The following is a 16203-nucleotide window of genomic DNA, read 5'->3' as shown; positions in this document are numbered from 1 at the left end:
CTCCATTAAGCTCTAGAGAACAAGGGAAGGAGGGCTTTCCAGTCATATCTCTGGCCAGACAGGGATAATGAGGGTCAGAACTATAGAGTCAAGGGTCCTAGGTTCTAGTCCTACCTGTGCAATGAACCCAGCTCAACTGCAAAATGGAGAAATGTAGGGGCGCCTGGGTGTTTGTTGAGCTTCCAACTTCAGCTCAGGTCACGATCTTGCGGTTTGTGAGTTCAAGCCCTACATCGGGCTCTGTGCTGGCAGCTCAGAACCTGGAGCCTGCTCTGGATTCTGTCTCCCTCTCTCTCTGCCCCTCTCCCGCTCACACTCTTTCTCTCTGTCTCTCTCAAAAATAAACACTTAAAAATGGGAAATGTATAACTTCTATAACAAGTAGATGGGAAGGAAGAGCATATACATTGATTGATTTAAAATATGTATTGAGCACCCCCAGAAACAAACACAGTTTCTTTCCCTGAGAGCTTGTGAAAATGTGGGATGAGGGTATCTGATCTTCTGAAGCATTTAACTCCCACCAGATGTCATGTTGCAGGTCCTTGGCCTTTCCTCTCTAGCCTTCAAGGTGCTGGGCAATGTCAGTGCCCTCACACCCATTTAAACCTCCCCAATGCCTGCCTTCCTTGGGTAGTAGTGCCTCAGGTCTCTTTGGCTAGTTTAGTTCACACTTCTTAATAAAAACTTAGCTATTCTGGGCTCCATATCTTTTATGTCTCTCTTTGAAGAGAGATCAATAATGTCCTAATGACTTATACCTACAGGAAGATTTTCATTTTAATAGGCCACGAAATTCTTGATCCAAAGAAATATAGTTTCTGACCCTGTGGTGTGTGTGTGTTATGGGGGGAAGGGGTCAAGGTTTTGCCTTTAAAGCTGCAAAAAAAGAATTTGTTGTTTTGTTAAAAATGTGAAAATGATGAGTGTATTTAACAAATGCCACCCGTTTTCTCACCAACATACGTGATCAGTTGACTTTTCTAGTCCTCATTTTCCAGCCTATGTGTTTTCTGATCATTGTGACATAGCACATGCATGGCAGTCCTTGCTGCTTGAGAGCTTTTGTGATGATCAGTGTTCTTGAGTGTGTGGTATTCCCATGAGCATCATACCATACCTAACCATTCTCTGTGGTTGGACATTTGCATGGCTTTTCAGACTCTCCCCTTGCTGTAGTCCAGAGATAGAATACTTTTTTCACATACAGCTATTTCCTGGTGTGAAATTATTTCCTTTGGGGTAAATTCCCATGATGTGCTTTGTTGCTTTAACATAATGGACTCCATTCTCCAGAGCTGGGTCTCTGCAGAAGATGATAGAACCTAAGAATTCCAAAATATGTTGGATAGGACCAGGCTTTACCAAACCCACATGCCTTCTTTTTTGACTGAGAACCAGCTAAGTGGCCATGTTTCTGTCCCCCACAAGTCATAAGCTTGTAGCTGACAATGGGAGACTCAAGGTCAAAAGGCTGGATAAGGCTTTGGTAGTACGTCTAGGGTCGTAGTTTTGGGATCACACAGGTTCATGTTCACATGTTGTCCCTTATCAGTGTGTGACCTTGAACCAGCCACATAGCCATGCTGAGACACCATTTCCTCATGTATAAAATTAGGCTCATAATGGCATTCTTCTCATTAGTGTATTATGAGAATGGAGTTCTGTACCTGGTAAATATTGTATCCTGCCTGTAGGATACGGGTCTCAACCCCTGCAGCCTAATTTTAAGGTCCATTTTGCTGCCTCCAGCCCACCCCCACCCTCTACCCTCTCTTTTCTCCTTCTGCCTTTCCCTCTGGTTCTTTGACAAATGAGACAGAGTCAGGGGTTCAGGCCTTGGTAGGGCCTTCCTCTATGAGACCTCAGTGGTCTCTCTGTGTCTGCTTCCTGCTTCCTCTCTCTGTGTCTGTGAAAAGCCTCCTTTCCCACAGATCCAGGGAGAGATGATAGACGTAAGCTCCATGAAGCAGGGCTGGTTTAGAAGGCCCAGATCTTTTCTACTACCATTCGATAGCCCTGTATCCGAGACCCAGGAATTTCTGACTCTAGGAAAAAGACTCCTTTTAGAGTTCTGACCCCTTGGACCTGATCCTGGCCATAGACATGCCCTCAGCCTCCTTCTCATCACTATGTTCCCACCACCCTTTAGCCTGCAGCAGCTCCTGTCCCCTTTCAAATGGCTTTTGGAGTTCAGGGCAGAGTCTCAGAAAGGGGAGAGAGTGCTGTCTTCATGGAAACATTGATGTGGTTCTGCTGGGGAGCAAAGGTTTAATCAGGATCAAAGTTTTCCTGGGAGTTATTGATGCTGAATTTGGAAACAGGCATGCTGTTGTTTCCTGGTGTCTTTAGCAACAGAGTCAAAATGTTTGGTTTTTCCCAGTGCTTATCATCTGAGATCTTGCTAGAGGTGCAGCAAGAGGACCTTCGATTTAAAAGGACGTCCCGGGACCCCACGAGGCTCAGGGGCTTCTAAAATCTTCTCCAGCCTATTATAGGTGATGACTTTCCATCTCGCCTGGGAGCACTACAGTTTTCCCATTGGTCTTTCTTCCCCAGAAATTTCTACAGGGCAGGCTGTCGGTGAGTGTAGGACAAGACCTCAGCTCATTCGTTTTTTTTTGTAGCAGAGAACACACGTTGTGGGATTTGTTCAGGCCGTTCTGGTTTTGGCTGCTCTGTGATTTGCTCTATTTATTCTTGTTCCATTCAGGGTGATCTCCCCTGGGCCCGGTGGCCACAAAGCTGAGAGTCATATTTATGGGCATGAGGTTAGAACTGGGCCACATTCTGTTCTCCTAAGTAGGATGATAAAGAGGGGATAGGCACCCCTCCCTGTGGCTAGAAGAATGTTTAGTTGGATTTATTAGTCTAATTTCCCTCATAAACAGCTGCATAAAGCTTTGCAAGCATGGAGGGTCTTATAGTAATGGCCACTGTGGCACAGTAACAGGTGCTAACGGCGGTCATTTTGCTAGCAACGACAGCCACCTCTGAATTCTCTTTCAGACGCAATTTCTCGGGGTTTACTTTGTCTCATCCCAAGAGTTCCTTGCTAATGCCTACGTCTTGGCCGTGCTTCTGTTCCTTGCCCTCCTACTGCAAAGAACATTTCTGCAAGCATCCTACTATGTCGCCATCGAAACTGGAATTAACTTGAGAGGAGCAATACAGGTACTTTTTGCAATACAGGCTAATTATGGTTTCACTTAGCAGTAAGAACCGCGTTATTCATCCTCATGGGCACTTAAGAATAATTCCGGTGTGAGTTTATCTTTTTGTTGCCCTTTAGCAGTGCTTTGAAACAATAACCATTGACAAAGAGGTGTAGGAAGAGTGGAAAGTGCCTTGGGCTGGACTCAGGGAGTGCAATAGTTCTAGCCCTGGTTCTGCCTTGCACGAGGTCTGTGATGTCACCTGCTTGGCCTAGAATGGGACAGATGTCACTAATGGGTCACCACATTCTTTCCAGCTGAATGCACATGCAGCGTCAGACTCCTTCCCCAGATTCTGTCCCAAGGGTCTGCTACCAGTCTTCTCTGGGTGCAAAAAAAAAAAAAATAAATGAGCTTGACTTACTGGGACTAGAGAGCTTCTAATGTCTATTTGAGCTCTTAAATCTTGGCCCAGCAAGATTTATTTGAACTCTTAAACCTTGGACCTAGTCCCTTGGATCTAGGTCCTTCTTCCTTCCCCCTGTGGTTTCCTTCCCAGAGTGGGTTTAAAGGGTGATCAAAATCAGGAAGGATTCAGGGCACTTTTAGGCAAGGCAGTGACGAGAGTTGTCCAAGCCCTAATATTCTCTTTAGAATTTTGGTTCAGCCATTGGAATGGGGAGACCCAGTGAGATGGTGGTTTAAGTAGGACAAAAGTTTGTTTTCCACACACAGTCAGGGCTGCTGTGGCAGCTGCACACTTGTCAGAGACCCTGGCTCCTTCTGTAAGGCTGCCAGCCTGCTCATGTGCCTTCTGCCCCATGGCTTCAGATGACTGTTGACATTGCCAATGCTGGGCCTACACTTAAACCAGCAAGAGAAGAAAGATGGGACAAAAGGAGGGAATGCTGCCTTCTTTTAAAATCATAATGCAGAAGGTACACATGTCCTTCTTCACCCCATCGATGAGAAATTGGCCACGTGGTCACACCTAGAGAGGCTAGAAAGTGTGGTCTTTGTTCCTGACAGCCATATATGCCCTGCTAGAAATTCTTCTCGTGAAAAGAGAAGAATGGGTCTCTCGTGAAAAGAGAGAATGGATATTGGGAGACAACTAGCAGATTCTGCCATACCCAGAAATTCCCATGAAGTCAGTAGAACACTCAGAAGTTGTGACTACATCCCAAAGCCACATCACACTTCAAGACAGAAATATTTCTCATTTCATTATTAACATTGACTGGTCCTTGGGAGCCAGGATCAGAGGCTTTGCAGAAAAGGGACTGAGAGGAGAAGGGTATGACCTGGGCTGGGGATCCTGTCAGAGTCCAAACTCTGGTTATCTTAGTACAGGCCATATGAATGGTGCCCCCTGGAGTTGTGCACAGATTGTGCATCTGTACATGACAACGCTGCCCATCCCCAGTGGTTTTTCACTGAGAAAACAGAATCATTTCCTCATCATGTGAGAGTGGTGGAAAGAGCCCAGGAAAATACAAGACCCTCTGAGATTCACAGGGGCTCAAAGCTAGGAAGAACAAAATCATTTCTCAGTTCAGAAAACCTGTCTGAAATCCCAGCCTCTGCACAGACTCTTCCATTGACTGGCAGGCACATACCACCATAGACAACAGCCAATTTTGTAGTCAGTTTTGTAATTAAATCTTTCTACTTGTAGGTCATAAATTACACACTAGCCCAGTATTTTCCAATTACGCTAAAAGAGCCAAATATGGTTTTTAAATGGATTAGCATGTAATTGTTCTTATCAAACTGTCTGAATCCAGGAGAGATAAATTCATATGCCACAAAAAGAAACTGCTGGTATTAATTATAAAACAAATTAGAAGAACAAACCTTTTTTTCAGAGATTTACATAAAATTGTAGATAAAGGTCTACGTCTTCATGGCTTTGAGAAGAATGACAGTTCTTGAATGAAAAGTTATTAAGCCCCATGCTTGTATTATATATATAATTTGTGGACATAAACCAGCTATCAGTCAATTGTGGGTTTCTGTGTATCCTAGTCTTTACTTAATAATGCTTTATTTGATAGATTACTCTATGTTCCTACTTCACTAAAACTAAATTTACTATTATTCTTTGAAGACTGATTTCACATAACCTGGGCCGTGCCTAGATCTGTCCAAAAATGTCATTGCCATTATTTTAAACTGTACCCATGGTGTATATAAACTCAAAAAAGACATATGATAGGTTCATGCTTTAAGCAGACCTGATCCACAAGAAAGCTTGGGTTTCACAAAAGATGAATTTAGGACTGGGAGTCCACCTGACAACAGACTGCCCAATAGAATTTCATTTAAGAGGAGGCATCCCTAGGACATTGAAGACAGAAATGCATTTCTCCTTGTTTAAGAGCACATAACTTGAAAATTGCCATGTTTCTAGGAGGCACGATCACTCTGCACACAGAGCTTTTAGGATCAGAGCCCACAGGGAGCCATTTCCATGGCTGCTCCCCATCTGCCCTGAGGAGACAGAACAAGGTCCTCTGGGGGCAGGACTCCCATGGTGGTGGGGTTGATCGATACTTGTATGTCATGTCTCATGAAAGACCTTCCCAAGCAGATCCCTTGTTTTGTTTCAAGGCTCAGTTAAGACAAGACACGGCCTCCAAACATACCCCTCCCCTGGTTGAAGACAGCCACATTAAAACAGACAGCTGCCCCACTTTATCATTTTTATGAAGTGTGTTCTCCACTGGCCTCTGGCAAACCAAGAATACAACAGGACACGAATATCACTTTTAAGATTTAAGAGCTAATTAAGTCCTGTCCCCAAGGGAGAGGTCTTGCTTTGCTGGGGAAGTAGCTTGCCATGCTGGCAAGGATTCCTCATGTGAATGCTGCCTTTCTGAATTGCTTGTTCTGTAATCAAAGGCCTTTGCCTCTCTGAGCCTCAGTTACCTCATTTGTAAAATTGGAACCACTAATGCAGTGCCCCCTTACAAAGCTGCTCTGGGGGCCCGTGGAGGAATGTCTGAGAAGGCACTGGCATATTGTAGACACATGGCATCTGGGAGACGGATTAGAATGATGATGATGACAAATGTGAAATACTCTGCTCTCATTTCCAGACCAAGATTTACAATAAAATTATGCACCTGTCCACCTCCAACCTGTCCATGGGGGACATGACAGCCGGGCAGATCTGCAACCTGGTTGCCATCGACACCAACCAGCTCATGTGGTTTTTCTTCCTGTGCCCAAACCTTTGGGCCATGCCAGTACAGGTAAGGGATGTGTGTCTGGGGTGGGGGTGGGGGGCACAAAGTCAGAATCTGCTGGTGCATGCCCAGTGACTAGGGGCTCACCATCTTCCATTCCATGTTTGCCTGCACCTTCCACACCTTTGGGGTCTCCATGGTGTGTAGCCCTGGCTTCCAATACTCGCTTGCACTCTGTAAACAGTCTAGCTATCTCTCTTGTCATTTAGGCTCTCAAAAAGCAGCCAACCTTAAAAAAAAAAACTATGGGATAATCATATGTGGAACATTTTTGCAGACATTAAGTTATGTTACAACAAAGTACTTAATCACACTGAAAAGTGTTCATGATGGATGTTTAAGCCAAAAAGGTTACAAAATAGTACATGCAGTGAGCTTCACGCTAAATTGAAATACATGTACGTGTGCACATTGGCACAGACTCACCCAGAAAAAAGAACTAGAAGGCCACATGGTGGGGTTACAAGTGACTTTTATTTTCTTTATGCATTTCTAAATTCTCAAGTAAGCAAGTGTTGTTCTTGAAGATCAAAAACATGATTATTTCTAAAGCCAAACAACCTTTGGGGATGGTTCTGAAGGAGGTGCATTCTCCCCCAACGATAGCAGGAGAATCCTTGGCGTGGTTTTCCTGACTCCTGGTCTGGTCTGCTCTGTCTCTCATCTGGAGCTTTGACCATGGACTTGGCTTCACTCTGGTGAATCCCAGAACCCCTGCAGGCTCCACAGAGGCTGCCTGGTATAGAGGAAAGTGCCTGGACTTTGGTGAAACCAGTTGATTCAAATACTTAACCTGTCTGAGCCTCAATTTCCTCATTTATGAAAAGGGGATGATTCCTACCCTCTGGTGTTGCTATGACGAGTCAATTAGACAATGTAAGTAAAGCACCAAGCAGAGTGCCCGGCCCAGAGCAGTCACTAAGTAAATATCAGATCCCTGGAAATTGCAGACTTTGGTTTGAGTGAAGACTTTACCAGTTCAGAATCGATTGCTTCTTAGGACGCAGATTCCACAAAACTTTATCTCAAGTGATTTTTATTGGTCCTTCTTACCTGTAAAACTTATATTTGAAAGACTTTAAAGGAAAATAGAACAGAGAGTCAGCTAGGCATCTTGATGGGGACGTAGGACAGGGAATCTGATGGTCCTTTTTATGGGGACAGCCCTGTATGCCATCCCCCATTACCACTTATCCATGTCTAGACCACCGTCCTCTCCCCAGCTCTACCAAGATGGATTGGTGACTACAGAAGCTATAGAAAGGGGCACCTGGGTAGTTCAGTTGGTTAAGTGTCCTACTCTCAATTCCAGCTCAGGTCCTGATCTCACAATTCATGAGGTAGAGCCCCATGTCGGGCTCCATGCTAACAGTGCAGAGTTTGTTTGGGATTCTCTCTCTCCCACCCTCTCTGCCCCTCCCCCACTCATGAGAGTTCTCTCTCTCTCTCAAAATAAATAAATAAACTTTTTTTAAAAAAAGAAGCCATAGAAGGGCCTGGAGAGTTCATCTAATATAGTTACCAGTCTTTTATCCACAAGAACACTTTCTATTATGTCCCCTTAAACAACCTCTTTTGAAAGATTTTGTCCACCAAAATCTTCATTAAGATTTCATTTGTCCACCAGATTATCATTACTACTATTTATAATGTTTATTGCACGTACATCATTGCTAACAATGCTAATACTAATAACCCTTGCCCCAGGGGCACCTGGGTGGCTCAGTCAGTTAAGCATCCAACTTCATTCAGCTCAGGTCATGAGCTCTGCTTCCATCACCCTACCCACATCGGGCTCTGTGCTGACAGATTGGAGCCTGGAGCCTGCTTCCAATTCTGTGTGTGTGTCTCTTTCTCTCTGCCCTTCCCCCTGCTTGTGCTCTCTCTCTCTCTCTCTCTCTCTCTCTCTCTCTCTCTCTCAAGAATAAATAAACATTAAAAAAATTAAAAGAAAAAATAATCCTTGCCTGCCCCAGCCTCTGTCACTTATGCAGTTAACCCTCCCAACACCCAGGGGGTGGTAGTTTTTATCTCCACTACTTACCTTTGTTTATTTATCATGAAGTATCATTTGGTTTTCCACTTTTAATTCCTTAAAGGCTGGCTATACCTTTGCCACTTAGAGCTTTAACCAGCCCTCAAGACCCAGTGTTCCCATGTGGAGTTGATCCAATCCTTTCAACCTAGTCAGGATCTTGTGTGCAGCCTGAGTCGCCTTTGGAAATACTGAAACTAGCTCAGGAGGGGCGCCTGGGTGGCGCAGCCGGTTAAGCCTCCGACTTCAGCCAGGTCACGATCTCGCGGTCCGTGAGTTCGAGCCCTGCGTCAGGCTCTGGGCTGATGGCTCAGAGCCTGGAGCCTGTTTCCGATTCTGTATCTCCCTCTCTCTGCCCCTCCCCCGTTCATGCTCTGTCTCTCTCTGTCCCAAAAAATAAACAAACGTTGAAAAAAAAAATTAAAAAAAAAAAGAAACTAGCTCAGGAGCCCCTCTCCTTTATCCCCGGGAACTCTCCTTGATTTGTAATCTTTTTTGGTCACATATACTTTTTTTGATAAAAGCTTCATTAAGATATAATTCACCCATTTAAACTGTATGATTCGGTGAGTTTTAGCATATTCAGAGTTGTGCGACCATCATTACAATTTTATTAAGTTTATTTATTTATTTTTGCTTAATGTTTGTTTATGTTGAGAGAGAGAGAGTGAGCCAGGGAGGGGCAGAGAGAGGGAGAGAGAGAATCCCAAGCAGGCTCCGCACTGTCAGCGCAGAGCCCCACACAGGGCTCGAACTCACGAACGGTGGGGTCATGACCTGAGCTGAAATCAGGAGTCGGTGGCTTAACCGACTGAGCCACCCAGGCGCCCCTAGCATTGTCACACTTTTAGAACACTTTCATCACCCCAAAGGGAAACCCGTACCCATTGGTGGTCACTTCTCATCCCCTCCCCCAGCCCTAGGCAACCTCTGACCTTCACAGGAAGGTCACAGAATTCACAGAAGTCATTTAATATTCATATATATTCATTTAATATTCACAGAAGTCCTGCTAAGTGGGCATTAAAATCACCATGGTAAGGATGAAGAAGCTGAAACTCAGAGAGGTTAAGTAACTTGCCTAAGATTGCACAGCTAAGTGCTGAGACTGCATTCAAACTCAGGCTTGCAGACTCCGGGGACAATGATCTCCCCACTATTATACTAGATCACTTTCCTAACTTGTAAATAGGAGCTAACGTAGCCCTTGTATTCCCCACACTTGCTTTGCGTACTCAGAATCGCTGCTTTCTGATATATTCTCCTGTAAGGTCCACTCAGACCCCTCAGAATAGAAGAGTGGACAGAAGAATTTAGGGAGCATGACAAGGGGTGGGTGGAGGAGGAGGAGGAGCCTGGCATCAGCAGCAGCTGTGTCTCCAGATCTTGTTCCAGCAGCTGCCAGCACTTGGACGTGGTGGGGGTTCAGGCACCGACCCCCAGCAGGTGCCATGGTGGTGACTCTGGGAGTGCTCTTGGAGCTTCCTTGGTGTCTGGCTCTACCCAAGCCGCTGAACAATATGCCCTGATTGCCTCCATCTGAGGACAGCTAATGAAAACACTGGATGCCAGGGATAATTTTTGGGTAGGGTGATGGAAGCGGAGCCTGGCAGGAGTAGGAGTTTCTTTATTTCCCAACGTGCTTCTCTGCACCCCCGTGTCAGCATTTAACATCAGTGAAACACTGGGAGGCAGGTGGTAAAGGGGTCACTTCCCAGCCCCTAAGATCCTGCTAATACAAGAGGCATTCTGTGATTAAGAGAAATTACAAAACCGCCCACCTCTGCCCTCGAGGTAGTGCAAGGAGCTTAGTGCCAATTTGGTGTAGAGTGCAAGGCCAACCCAGGCAGACTTTTTTTTTTTTTTCCAATTAAGGAAGACAGCACATCTGTTCCTCTAGAATAATCCCTGAATTTAGAGCTGTCTGCCTTTGAAGGCAACCTGAGAAATTGTCAGCTTGATGCTTCAGGGGCTGGCAAGAGTAATTTACACTTCTCATAAATATTCAGAAGTAGGCAGTCATTTGCATAAAGCCAGAATAATTCTCTTTTCAGAGAATACTTGCCAGATTCACTAAAACATTAAAGATACCAGCCTTCATGTACATATGTGTATATGTATTATAGATTGTAAAATGTATATGCCTCTAAGAATTATAAAAACTTGTATTTTCATCCAAAAACCACTCTACATGATGTCATAAATTTAAGAGATCATTTTCATTTTCTTATATATGTAATAATTGGTGTAATAGAAGACAGTTCATATTTTATTTTAAAAAAGATGCCAGGAGGGGCGCCTGGGTGGCGCAGTCGGTTAAGTGTCCAACTTCAGCCAGGTCACGATCTCGCGGTCCGTGAGTTCGAGCCCCGCGTCGGGCTCTGGGCTGATGGCTCAGAGCCTGGAGCCTGTTTCCGATTCTGTGTCTCCCTCTCTCTCTGCCCCTCCCCCGTTCATGCTCTGTCTCTGTGTCCCAAAAATAAATTAAAAAACGTTGAAAAAATAAAAATAAAAATAAAAAAGATGCCAGGAGCCTGAGAAGGAAAACTGAACTCTCAGACCCTGGACCGGTTTTGTCTGGCATGGATACGGCAGTGCTCCTTTGCTCATGTGTCACTTTTTCCCCAGTGTGAGGGAACCGTCAGCCTTGCCAGCCAGCCAACAGAACAAAAGGTGCTGTTACATTCATTGTGCAACCTCAGCTCTGAGACTTCCATCTGGAAGGTGGATTTGGAGAGAGTTAATGGTTCAGCAGGCTTACAGATAAATGCAGTTTGTTATCAGCCCAGAAAGCCACTGCTTGCATGAGAGCCCATCATGTTAATACCTCTTTCTGAAATTGCTTTGTCACACCTCCTCCTCTGGCCCCTGGGGACAACTCGGAAACCTGGGCACCAAGGCATGTCCCTCTCTAGGGGCCTGGGGAAAGGGGTTGCCAACACCGCTTCCCCCAGGGCGACTACCAGGTCAAAGGAAACTCACCCCCATGACCCTCCCTCAGATCGTCGTGGGTGTGATTCTCCTCTACTACATTCTTGGAGTCAGTGCCTTAATTGGGGCAGCTGTCATCATCCTACTGGCCCCCGTCCAGTACTTTGTGGCCACCAAGCTCTCCCAGGCCCAGCGGAGCACACTGGTGAGTGAGCGTCCCCAGGGTGCTCGCGCCCCTTTTCCCCATCCTTCCCCCATGCGGCTGCTTGCTCCCTTTCCCTGTACACCAGCGAGGCTCCTCACTCTTCCCCCAGATGCCACCAAACAGCCATACACACATATATCCACACTATCGTTGACCTTAAGCAGGTTACTTGATTGTCCAGGCCTCCGTTTCTTTATCTGTGGGAGGGGATGAGTGGAGAAAGCAAGGGAGCGTCCCCATGGGCTCGGGAGCTGGGCATTGCCTGTGAAGTGATGAGGGCATTGACTTGGCTCCTTCCTCTTGGCTGGGCCAGGGGCAAAGGAAACCCCTCTCTGACTTGGTGACCCCTGGCAGGAGTATTCCAACGAGAGGCTGAAGCAGACCAACGAGATGCTCCGTGGCATCAAGCTGCTCAAGCTGTACGCCTGGGAGAACATCTTCTGCACACGTGTGGAGATGACCCGCAGGAAGGAGATGACCAGCCTCAGAGCCTTCGCCGTCTACACCTCCATTTCCAGTGAGTCTACCCCACCAGCCAGCCCTGTGTGCTGGGTGTCCAGGCTCGAGGGAGGGAGCAGAGGTGGCCGAAGCTAGAGTCTTTATCATCATCACCCAATCCAGGCGAGCCTCCAGCTTGGAGCAGAGCCCCCGGAAGCCACAGTGTCCTCAGTCGTGTGCCCAGCAAATGTATATCGACAGCCTGCTGCGGGCAGGACACTGTCCTGGCCCTCAAGACACAGTGATGACAGAGACAAAGGAGGTCTTTTATGCTCCATTGAGCTGATCTGTTATGGGGAGGCTGCAGTAAATGAATATATAGCAACAGTTTTGGATTCTCCAGAGTGTGAGGACTTCTTTTTTTTTTTTTAATTTTTTTTTTTTTAGCATTTATTTATTTTTGAGACAGAGAGAGACAGAGCATGAACGGAGGAGGGTCAGAGAGAGAGAGACACACACAGAATCTGAAACAGGCTCCAGGCTCTGAGCAGTCAGCACAGAGCCCGACGCGGGGCTTGAACCCACGGACAGTGAGATCGTGACCTGAGCCAAAGTCAGACGCTTAACCGACTGAGCCACCCAGGCGCCCCTGTGAGGACTTCTTTAAGTAAGTCAGACTGAGCTTCCCTTCCCTGCCCTGGATTCGGCTCCAAGGAAGCTTCTAACTACCTGGGGTATGAGGAGGAGAAAGATACTCACAGATGTAGAGACTGAATCTGTATTAACCAAGTGGTTAGGAAACCCCAAGCCCAGAACAGAGAGAAAGGGGGGAAAAAAACCAAAACTGGTAAAAAAAAAAAAAAAAAACACACACACACACACAAAAACCCAAAAACCTCTTGGGGTCCCAACAGACATATGTATTAAAACCGCTTTCCAGAGAACATGGGGCTCTAGTGGCAAATGCTCCTGTAGAACAATAAGCTAATAATAAAGAAACAAAAATCCACCTGAGAAAAATGTACCAGCAGAGTAAGAGTCAGCAAGTACAAAAAAAAAAAAAAAAAAAAGGAAAATTATTTCCTCAAACCTGGAAATGATAGAATAGTATGAAAGAGTTAGTAAGTATGTTTAAAATAATTAAAGAGCTAAAGGAAGGTATAAAACCCACAAGGTAAAACAGATAAGTATCAGGGGGAAAAGAGTCAAAGGGACTTCTAGACATCAAAAATTTAGTTATCGAAATTAGTTTGGTGGACAGTGGTCCCCAGGTCAAGCCAGGGCTTATGGAGATCAGGTGACCGATGGAGTCCTGGCCCAAGTTGATCTTACAGTTGGTCTAGTGGCTCCGTGGCCCCACCCTGCGGTGGTGGCCCCTGCCCAAGTGCATAATTGGGATGGAAGTAGTTAGCAGCTGCTATACCTCACCCTGGTTCCCTGGCCTGTCCAGTTTAAGAGCCAGTATGGTAGGAAGGGCCAAGTAGAAGCCCCCAGAGAGAAAAAACAAAAAACAAAAAGGAAACAAAACAACTCAAGTGTAAAGCTTAAATGAATTAATATAGCTGAAGAGGACATTTGTGAGTTAAAAGATAGATCTGTGGAGGGGCACTTGGCTGGCTCAGTGGGTAGAGCAAGTGACTCTTGATGTCAGGGTTGTGAGTTCAAGCCCCACATAAAGAAAATGTTTTCTGCCATTTGGGAAAACCATTTTACAGATGAGAAATGGGGGCCCAGAGGGGGTGTCCTCCTGAGGTCAATCCTGAGGTTAAAAGCATGGCTCAGACAAGATTCTTTGGCATCTTGTGCTATTTTTCACAAAGGGCTGGGCACCGACGTGGGGGTGAAAAAAACTTAGGACACAGTGGGGCACCATTACAGGCTATTTTCTCTGAGTAGAAGAGAAACAGCCAAGAATGGGCTTTGATGGGAGTGGGAAACAGAGAAGGAAATTAGGAGAGATGGACACTACTGACAACCTCCGCCAGTTGAAGTTGGTTCTTTTGGTGTGCCAGGAAGAAACGCAGCTGTGGGGGTCGCCAGTGGTGGGCCAGTAGTGCAGGGTGCACTGGCCACGTCTCCCAGACAGGGTCATGGAAAATAAGATAGCCACTCGGGTCATCTGTGTGTTCCTGGTGTTCATATTGCCTAGAGAGAGGGTCCAGTGGGGCCAGGTGGCCAGCACCCAACCTGAAGGTTCTCGCAGGGCAGGGCTTACACTGAGCACCCCAAGTGTCCCACTCTCCTGTGCCCATCCAGACCATGGTGCCCTGTGGCTTACCACGGTCAACAGTGACAGACCATCCACCATCCGTGGCACCAATCACAGCATCTTTCTGCAGAAAATCCTGCTAGGAACTGCTTTTCTCAGAATGCAGCTATGAACGTGGCAGGCAGTGGTGGCTCCCTGGATCCCTCACCAAGACACGCAGGTTACTGGTCTCTCCTCTTTACCCTCAGTCCTGAACACAGTGCTCAGGGCCTCTGAGCACTCTCAGGCTGAGTGCTCCACAGGATAGGAGAAAATGGGAAGGAACATCTCAAGAGGTCAGAGAAACCAGCCCCTGCAGCCCAGGCCCTCTTCACCCTCCTCTCTGCCACCCTCCTGCTCTGCCTGCCCCTGGGCCTGGTTGTGGTAAAAGTAACACCACACTGTGTAAAACCAATTAGACACCTGGCTCCCAGACATCTCATCAATGGGAACAGCTGCTGAGGTGGAGGAGGATTTCCGGCCACAGCCAGGTGACTTCTTCTCCCAGCAGCAGCACAGCAGGGCGGGGTAGGGCAGGCTCCCTATTGCTGCGATGCAAGCTAGGGAAGGGAGGCAGTAAGAAAACAGCACTAGGCCCCCAAGATTCCTGGCAGCAAACTAGGGGCAGCCTCAGGTCATATAGTTGAGGGCAACTATATTTGCCCAACTACTTTGCTCCTAGGAGATGTATGCTCGATTCCTGCATTCCACACTATAACCTGGGATGTATTGCATATCAACAACATTTTACGATGCCTAGGTTCCCAGGCTAGCCTGCCAAAACCTGTCTAGTAGGTGTTCTTTGTCCCATGGGGCCCTCAGAAGCCAAGCCATGGCTTCGTGAAGGTCATGGGGCCAGGAGGACGTGGAGGAAAGGAGATGCCATGTTGTCAGGGGCTGAGATGACTATCTTAGGAGTGAGGGACTCTGGAGCCAAGCAGGGGTTCTGTTCAGGGTCCCTCACCTGTCTGGGAATCAGTGACCTAGAGGGATAAACAGAGCATCCCCGGCTGGTCCCTGGAAGAGGACAGTGGAGGGAAAGGGAAGAGCCCTCCAGGAGAGCGTTGAAAGCTAAGTGCTATTTACTTGGTATTTGCCCTTCCTGGGATGGGTTTGTTAGTCAGCAGCAGGGAGGGCGGGGTGGGGGAGGGCACCTCCTGGCTGTGGGTATATGCTTTCAGTGTGTTTTCATTTACCTCCTCCTGGACTTCCTGCCTTCTGCTCCCTGTCACCAGGGATCAGGACACAGGTCATTAGACTTGAGGTAATGGGGCATCTTTCATTCTCGTCCCTGGCGCCAGCCATGGGGTCCTGGCGCCAAAGAGGAACCCAAGAGTCATGTTTTCTGATGGTGTCCATCTCGGTGCTGCCTGCTGGGCTTTCAGTCTGGTCATCGAATGCCAGGCAGTCAGAGTAGCTCTGGTACTCTATCTGATGCTCCTGCCATCAGAGCCCCGAGCTGGGAATGAAAAGGAAATGGCTACAGTTTCCCTACCATCAAAATCCAGAATTGAAGGAAAAGAGATGAAAGTCACTCGGTCGGGGTTGAGTGAGCCCAGCCCCGTGCTAAGCACTGGGAGGGATGCAAGAGACAGTTAAGTTGTGTTCCTCATTTTCCAAGAGTTTTTACTCTGCTGAGATGTCAGTGCTGATGTACATGAAACAGTGGCAGGGAGCACTGAACTGTATGGACCTGCTCTGTGCTGGCTGCCTAGCGAGCTACGTGCACTTAATCCTCACAACAGCTTTGTGAGGTGTGTGGTTCCACAGTCCCATTTTCTTTTTCTTTTTTAATTTTTTTTTAATGTTTATTTATATTTGAGACAGAGAGAGACAGAGCATGAACAGGGGAGGGGCAGAGAGAGAGGGAGACACAGAATCGGAAACAGGCTCCAGGCTCTGAGCTGTCAGCACAGAGCCCAATGCGGGGCTTGAACTCA

The 16203-nt window shown here is 46.8% G+C and overlaps 1 protein-coding gene across 5 annotated transcripts in view; it reads left to right on the top strand.

Moving 5' to 3' along the window:
* ABCC8 (ATP binding cassette subfamily C member 8) overlaps nt 1-16203 on the top strand; it is a 77465-nt gene that overhangs the window by 19338 nt on the left and 41924 nt on the right. For all 5 annotated transcript variants that reach the window (XM_047878372.1, XM_047878370.1, XM_047878373.1 and 2 more), the window contains exons 7-10: nt 3010-3174; nt 6257-6412; nt 11443-11577; nt 11932-12094. In XM_047878372.1, the coding sequence (XP_047734328.1) occupies nt 3010-3174; nt 6257-6412; nt 11443-11577; nt 11932-12094 (619 nt within the window). The remainder of the gene's footprint in view (nt 1-3009; nt 3175-6256; nt 6413-11442; nt 11578-11931; nt 12095-16203) is intronic.

Source organism: Prionailurus viverrinus, chromosome D1, assembly GCF_022837055.1.
Source record: "Prionailurus viverrinus isolate Anna chromosome D1, UM_Priviv_1.0, whole genome shotgun sequence".
NCBI classification, from domain to species: Eukaryota; Metazoa; Chordata; class Mammalia; order Carnivora; family Felidae; genus Prionailurus; species Prionailurus viverrinus.
The sequence above is the reverse complement of the archived record's forward strand: the minus strand, read 5'-3'. Positions and strand labels throughout refer to the sequence as shown.